Source organism: Rhinopithecus bieti, unplaced genomic scaffold (genome assembly GCF_001698545.2).
Source record: "Rhinopithecus bieti isolate Rb0 unplaced genomic scaffold, ASM169854v2 scaffold_9581, whole genome shotgun sequence".
Lineage (NCBI taxonomy): Eukaryota > Metazoa > Chordata > Mammalia > Primates > Cercopithecidae > Rhinopithecus > Rhinopithecus bieti.
Window position 1 is genome coordinate 4,727,340 of NW_016806413.1, and position 7,833 is coordinate 4,735,172.

The 7,833-nt window shown below is 40.4% G+C and overlaps 1 protein-coding gene across 1 annotated transcript in view; it reads left to right on the plus strand.

Annotated features, from left to right (window-relative positions):
* Positions 1–2,002: 2,002 nt before the first annotated feature.
* The window catches only part of LOC108532362 (serine/threonine-protein kinase ULK4-like), a 20,395-nt gene continuing 14,564 nt past the window's right edge, over positions 2,003–7,833 (plus strand). The window contains exons 1-2 of the mRNA XM_017876397.1: positions 2,003–2,170; positions 6,538–6,700. Coding sequence (XP_017731886.1) covers positions 2,003–2,170; positions 6,538–6,700 — 331 coding nt within the window. The remainder of the gene's footprint in view (positions 2,171–6,537; positions 6,701–7,833) is intronic.

The window sequence follows — 7,833 nt, forward strand, 5'->3', positions numbered from 1 at the left end:
GCCAGGATGGTCTCGATCTCCTGACCTCGTGATCCGCCCGTCTCGGCCTCCCAAAGTGCTGGGATTACAGGCTTGAGCCACCGCGCCCGGCCTACTTTGGTATATTATTACATTACGTACATAAAAATTTAGAAATGTTTTAAAGTGGTGATTAATTTATCAAAAATATTTTCCCAAGGAATAAAAACGAACATTTTAAGTTGACTAGCTATTAATTAGCTAATACATTTATAAAGTATCTTTTGTTTTGTGAAAAGCATACTGTACCTCCTAAAATTTTAAGCAATGTGAAAAAGTACAAAGATGAACCAACAAATAATTAGAGATAACAAATTATAGCTATTCCTTCATACAGCTTTCTAGGACTATATACAGGGAGAAAGGTGACTAAATACATATTATCTAGGCTTTTAGTTTCAAAATTTTAAGAGTTTAACAGGGAAAAAAATGTAATAACCACTACTAAGTACTACTGTTAACTACTATGAAGTACTACTGTTAGTGTACTTCTGTTTATACATTGAGTAACAATAAAGGATAATTGAATATTGATATAATTATTACTAGCTTTGTGAATCTAACTTATCATATTGACACAGAATTTACAAAACTTAAGTAATTTGGATTAATAACTTACTTGATTTTGTTTTTCTGAATCAATAGGACAGAATTATGGTTGAATTACTTCCGTAGATAAGGTTATCAAGAGATAGTCCTAGAATTAGTTTTTTGCTTCAGCTGACCAGATGTGGTATCCTAACTGGAAAACATGCCTACGTCTGTAACGGCCCCTCACCCACCAAAACAAAATAAAACCCCAAATACCTCTTCCCTTCATCATAGTAATTCATATTCAACTTTCCAATGCAAGCAGAGACTTTACTTTTTCTGAATTTGGCTGTTGTATTAATTTTTAATTTGTGTAGGTATATAGTAGGTGTGTATATTAATATCTATGGGGTACATGAGATAGTTGGTACAGGCATGCAGTGTGTAATAAGCACATCAGGGTAAATGGGGTGTCCATTTCCTCAAGCATTTATCCTTTGTGTTACAATCCAATTATATTCTTTTAGTTATTTTAAAATGTACAGTTAAATTGTTATTGACTTTAGCTACCTGTTGTATTATCAAGTACTAGTTCTTATTCATTCTTACTATTTATTTTCACCCATTAACCATCCCCACTCCCTGCCACCTCCCCACTACTCTTCCCAACCTCTGGGAGCCATTCTTCTGTTCTCTATCTCCATGATTTCAATTGTTTTAATTTTCAGCTCCCACAAATGAGTGAGGACATGCAATGTTTGTCTTTCTGTGCCTGGCTTATTTCACTTAACATAATGACCTCCAGTTCTAACCGTGTTGTTGCAAATGACAAAATCTCTCTTTTATGGCTGAATAGTACTCCCTTGTATATATGTACCATATTTTCTTTATCCATTCATCTGTTGATGGATTGGCTGTTGTAATCTTGACCCTTAAAAAAAAAAGTTGTTTCTGGCACTTAGATGGTAGAGAAGTAACTGGGACCTTGGAAGAATATAGCAATGGGATTCTCAATGTGCCTGACTTTGGCCTTTTATTTCATTTTTGGCATATGCTAAGGGTTGTGATTATCTGCTAAGGAAAGGCATAGTCTTTTTTGCCATGCAGTACTTTGCAGAATGTGACTTGACAGCACAACAGTAAACGAGAGTATACTTTGCATAATTTGATTTAAGTGCACAGTTTTGGGGTATTTACCATTAGTATTTGCAGCTGTTAGGGTTATTATCCTTTCATCTTACCTGCTTGCCTCTCACCATTCATCCATGGGGAGCAGGCACTTTCCTGAATCTGTCTCTGGTGCTTGGGCATAGACTTCTGTTGCAGTGCTTGGGCCACTGTATTCACTCACATGTGTGTTCCTCGACCAGACTGTGAGGGTTTACTGTCTTGATCATTTTTCAATGTTCGTATCTGTCAGCATGGAACCTCTCGGGTGATGTAGGGGGTTGAAATGGGTGATTTTAATCAACTTCTTGCAGGTGGTTCCTTAAAAACAGTTATTGCTCAAGATGAAAACCTCCCAGAAGACGTTGTGAGAGAATTTGGGATTGACCTGATTACTGGATTATATCATCTTCATAAACTTGGCATTCTCTTTTGTGACATTTCTCCTGGGAAGGTAATTCATGAAAGTTTTTGATTTTCTAACTGCTTCTGTCTCAATTTAGAGTGCTTTCTCAAAGATGTTTTTATTTTTAGATAAAATTTTGGTATAGAACATCTTGAAATTTTAGTTAATCTTTTTTTAAAATAAAAGGATGCAGGGCACAGGTGGCTCATGCCTGTAATCCCAGCACTTTGGGAGGCCGAGGAGGGCGGATCACTTGAGGTCAGGAGTTCGATACCAGCCTGGCCAACATAGCAAAACCTCATCTCTTCTAAAAACACAAAAGGCCGGGCGCGGTGGCTCTTGCCTGTAACCCCAGCACGTTGGGAGGCTGAGGTGGGTGGATCACGAGGTCAAGAGATTTAGACCATCCTGGCCAACATGGTGAAACCCTATCTCAACTAAAAACAAACAAACAAACAAACAAAAAATACAAAAATTAGCTGGGTGTGGTGGCGCACTCCTGTAGTCCCAACTATTCGAGAGGCTGAGGCAGGAGAATTGCTTGAATCCGGGAGGCGGAGGTTGCAGTGAGCCGAGATTGCACCACTGCACTCCAGCCTAGTGACAGAGCAAGACTCTGTTTTAAAAAAATAAAAAAATAAAAAATGAAAACACAAAAAATAGCTGGGTATGGTGGTGGTCACCTGTAATTCCAACTACTTGAGAGGCCAAGGCAGGGAGAATTGCTTGCACCCGGAAGGCGCAGGTTGCAGTGAGCTGAGGTCACGCCACTGCATTCCAGCCTGGGATTCCAGCGAGATTCTGTTTCAGGAAAAAAAATAAAATAAAAAAAATAAATGAAAGGAAATATATAGTACTGTATTTTAGCTACCTGTCTAAGTTGCTTTTTGAATGTGAAGTCTCCTTTTCAGAGCTCTTTGAGTAATCACTTAATGCTACTAACCTACATTGTAAATGTTGAACCCAATAATGTCTATAAGATAAGGCCCTCTTAACTCTTAAGTCATCATACACATTTATGAACCATTGTTTTAGTTGATAGTGGTATTCTTGGCTATATATGTATGACTCCTGATATTATGGATCAAATATTTTCTCTTTTGGTAAAATTATCCACAACTAAATGTGCTTCAGTATAGTAGAGTCATGAAACCTACTTGGCTTCTGAGTTGCCATCAACACTAACACTTAGAAGCCGTGTGAATCCGGACAAGTTACCCTGCTTCTCTTTGCCTTAGTTTCTTTGTCACATGGAGATAGATTTTTCAAGATATTTGTGAGGATTACCTATTATATTTTGGTTAAGTTTCTAGGATACTTTTTGGTAAGTAGTGTGCTCATGGTGACGTCAATTATTGTCTTTATAAGTACATACCCTGAGGAATTGTACATATTACTGGTCTGAGTTTTTACTTTTTTTTTTTTTTTTTTTTTTTTGAGACGGAGTCTCGCTCTGTCGCCCAGGCTGGAGTGCAGTGGCCGGATCTCAGCTCACTGCAAGCTCCACCTCCTGGGTTTACGCCATTCTCCCGCCTCAGCCTTCTGAGTAGCTGGGACTACAGGCGCCCACCACCTCGCCCAGCTAGCTTTTTGTATTTTTTAGTAAGAGACGGGGTTTCACCGTGTTAGCCAGGATGGTCTCGATCTCCTGACCTCGTGATCCGCCCGTCTCGGCCTCCCAAAGTGCTGGGATTACAGGCTTGAGCCACCGCGCCCGGCCACTTTTCTTTAGTATATGCCAAGGAAATAAAAAGCTGAATATTTCATTTAAGAATTTTATTTTTGCAGGCCATCTGTATGAGAAGATAATTAAACCTAAAAAAGAAAACTCCATAAAGTCCTGTATAATGAATAGCAGTTCTTGTTTGAAATAGTCACATATGTGCCTCAAGTCTCTAGCTACTCAACTGTCATTGTAGTGCTGAGAGCAGCTGTAGCTAATTTGTAAATACCTGGATGTGGCTGCATTTCAATAACTTCATTTGTGGATGTGGAAATGTGAATTTCATATAATTCATTGTTACATGTCTAGAAATATTATTTTGATTTTTTTCCTAACCATTTAGAAATATAAAACCACATTAAAAGTATTTTATTTTATTTTTATTTTTTTGAGACACAGTTTCACTCTGTTGCCCAGGCTGGAGTGCAGTGGTGTGATCTCAACTCATGCACACTCCGCATCCTGGGTTCAAGCAATTCTCCCGCCTCGGCCTCCCGAGTAGCTGGGACTGCAGGTGTGTGACAAATTTTTGTATTTTTAGTAGAGATAGGGTTTCACCGTGTTGGCCAGGCTGGTCTCAAACTCCTGACCTCAGGTGATCCTACTGCCTTGGCTTCCCAAAGTGCTGGGATTACAGGTGTGAGCTACCATGCCTGGCCAACCCCCCCCCCACCTTTTTTTTTAATTACCTTTTTTTTTGGTGTGGCAGTTTTCTTTTTTTTTCTGCAAGCTCCGCCTCCCGGGTTTACGCCATTCTCCTGCCTCAGCCTCCCGAGCAGCTGGGACTACAGGCGCCCGCCACCGCGCCCGGCTAGTTTTTTTGTATTTTTTTAGTAGAGACGGGGTTTCACCGTATTAGCCAGGATGGTCTCGATCTCCTGACCTCGTGATCCGCCCGTCTCGGCCTCCCAAAGTGCTGGGATTACAGGCTTGAGCCACCGCGCCCGGCCGGTGTGGCAGTTTTCAGATAGGTTTTTTGTTTTTTGTTTTTTTTTAAATTCAACACTCTTGGTTCATAGCTGTACAAGGCAGTGGCCAGGGTTTGTCCCAGAGGCTGTAGTTTGCTGATATCTATACGGGAGTTGTTTAATGAGATTTATTATCAGCTGTTACGATCTGAAAAATTCAGGCTGCTTTGTAACCTAAACCTGTGTTCTAGAACAGGGGTTAGCAAAGGTTGGGCAGGATTCCTATTTTTGTAAGTAAACTTTCACTGGAACACAGCCACGACCTTTGGTTTATGTAATGTCAGTGGCTACCGTTGTGCAACAACAGATTTGGAGTATGAGATTCCATTAAAATGAAATGACATTGAAGTATAAAAGACTGTATGGCTCATAAAGTCTAAAATATTTATTAGCTGGCTCTTTACCAACCACAAAAAATTTTGTTGATCCCTGCTAGTGGTCCTCTGGATCAGCAGCATTAGGTTGACCTGGCATTTGGTAGAAATGGGCCCCATCCCAGACCTGTTGAAGCAGAAACTCTGGGGGTAGTGACTGGTAGTCTGTGCTTTAACAAGTCTTCCAGGGGATTCTGATGCTCACATAAGTTTAAAAGCCACTATTGTAGACCAGCAGACATCCTTAGTATGTATTTGTGACTAGAAGTTAAGAGTTAACTTCACATTGCCTTTATTTTATTTTAATTTTATATTTTTGAGACAGGGTCTCACTGTCATACAGAATGGAGTGCAGTGGCGCAGCCTTGGCTCACTGCAACCTCCGCCTCCTGGGTTCAAGTGATTCTCATGCCTCAGCCTCCTGAGTAGCTGGGATTATAGGCGCCCGCCACCATGCCCAGCTAATTTTTGTATTTTGAGTAGAGATGGGGTTTCACCATGTTGGCCAGGCTGGTCTCGAACTCCTGGCACCAAGTGATCTGCCCGCCTCAGCCTTCCAAAGTGCTGGGATTACAGGTGTGAGGCACTGCACTTGACCCTACATAGCCTTGAAAAGCCACAAAGCCACCTGACCCATTGTACCTATCTAGAAATACTTTTAATAGAGGAAGTGATAAAAGTAACAGAACAGTAGTTCCTGGCATGTTTTCAACAGTCCATAGATTCTAATCACAAATTATATTAGCAGACTTGAGCACTTGTCACATGCCAGCGACTGTTACAAACCCTTTACTTGTATAACTTCGATTAATCCTTACAACAGTCTGAAGAGTTTGGTATTATTTTTCCCATTTTACAGGTGAAGAGACTGGGGATTAGAAAGGTTAAATACATTCTTCAAGGTCAGACAGCAAGTAAATGGTGGACCTGGGTGTAAAATCCAGATCTCCAACTTTAATCTTAACTCTGCATTGTGCTTCCTCACTTGAATAAACACCTCAGACAGCTAGGTTTCTAAATCCTGTTATAGCTGACACTGAGGCTTGGCAAGTGCAGATTGTTTTATTTTCATCATTACTTATCTTTCCTCAAACCTGAAGTTTTCCACTTTGGTTATATGATGAGTTCATTATATACATCTGAGAATGAACAATTTAATTTTGTATTTGATTATTAAAAGTTGGATTTATTTTCTTTAGCTTTTAAAAAATTATAAACATTTATTTTCTGAGTTCTGATGGAGAAAGAATAGCAATGCTCAAAAGTTCTTTAGTGCAATTATAAGAAGTACTGATATATGTACAAATTAAGTTGATTTTTCTTCTGAAAACATTTATTTGATCTTCATAGATACTCTTGGAAGGGCCTGGCACACTAAAGTTTAGCAACTTTTGCTTGGCAAAAGTGGAAGGTGAAAATTTGGAAGAGTTCTTTGCTTTGGTGGCAGCAGAGGAAGGAGGAGGTGACAGTGGGGAAAATGTCCTGAAGAAAAGCATGAAAAGTAGAGTCAAAGGTATGTGGACCTGGAAAGCTTAAAGATCGTAACTCTAGTTGTGGACCATGCAAATCCTGTGTTTAGGAGACAATGTCAGTCTTTTGTTTTGCCACTCACATAACATATTGAAAATGGTAATGACCAGCAGACATAGTCTGGACATAGGAATGACTTTGCCTGTGGCCTAAAGTATTCAATGTGGATCTACTCTGTAAGGCCTGGGGAACCTTAACAAAGCCTGTATTTCGTCCTCAGCTTTATGTTTTACTGAGCATTCATTAGCACATAGGAGGGGAATGGTGCCTGCCACATTAGTGGTTCAATAGAAATTAGTTGAGTGAATGATATTCTGCAGTTGAAACATATTTCTTTCTTTTTTTTTTTTTTTTTTTGAGATGGAGTCTCGCTCTGTTGCCCAGGTTGGAGTGCAGTGGCCAGATCTCAGCTCACTGCAAGCTCCGCCTCCCGGGTTTACGCCATTCTCCTGCCTCAGCCTCCGGAGTAGCTGGGACTACAGGCGCCCGCCACCTCGCCCGGCTAGTTTTTTGTATTTTTTTAGTAGAGACGAGGTTTCACCGTGTTAGCCAGAATGGTCTCGATCTCCTGACCTCGTGATCCGCCCGTCTCGGCCTCCCAAAGTGCTGGGATTACAGGCTTGAGCCACTGCACCTGGCTCTTTTTTTTTTTAAATTTAAGTTCTGGGGTACATGTGCAGAACGTGCAGGTTTGTTACATAGGTATACACATGCCATGGTGGTTTGCTGCACCCATCAAGCCATCATCTACATTAGGTATTTCTCCTAATGCTATCCCTCCCCCAGCCCTCTACCCTCTGACAGGTCCTGGTGTGTGATGCTCCCCTCCCTGTGTCCATGTGTTCTCATTGTTCAACTCCCACTTACGAGTGAGGACATGTGGTGTTTGGTTTTCTGTTCTTGTGTTAGTTTGCTGAGAATGATGGTTTCCAGCTTCATCCATGTCCCTGCAAAGGACATGAAATCATCCTTTTTTTATGGCTGCATAGTATTCCATGGTGTATATGTGCCACATTTTCTTTATCCAGTCTATCATTGATGGGCATTTGGATTGGTTCCAAGTTTTTGCTATTCAAGATTTTTTTTTTTTTAAGTTTTCTAGCCATTTTTTTTTTT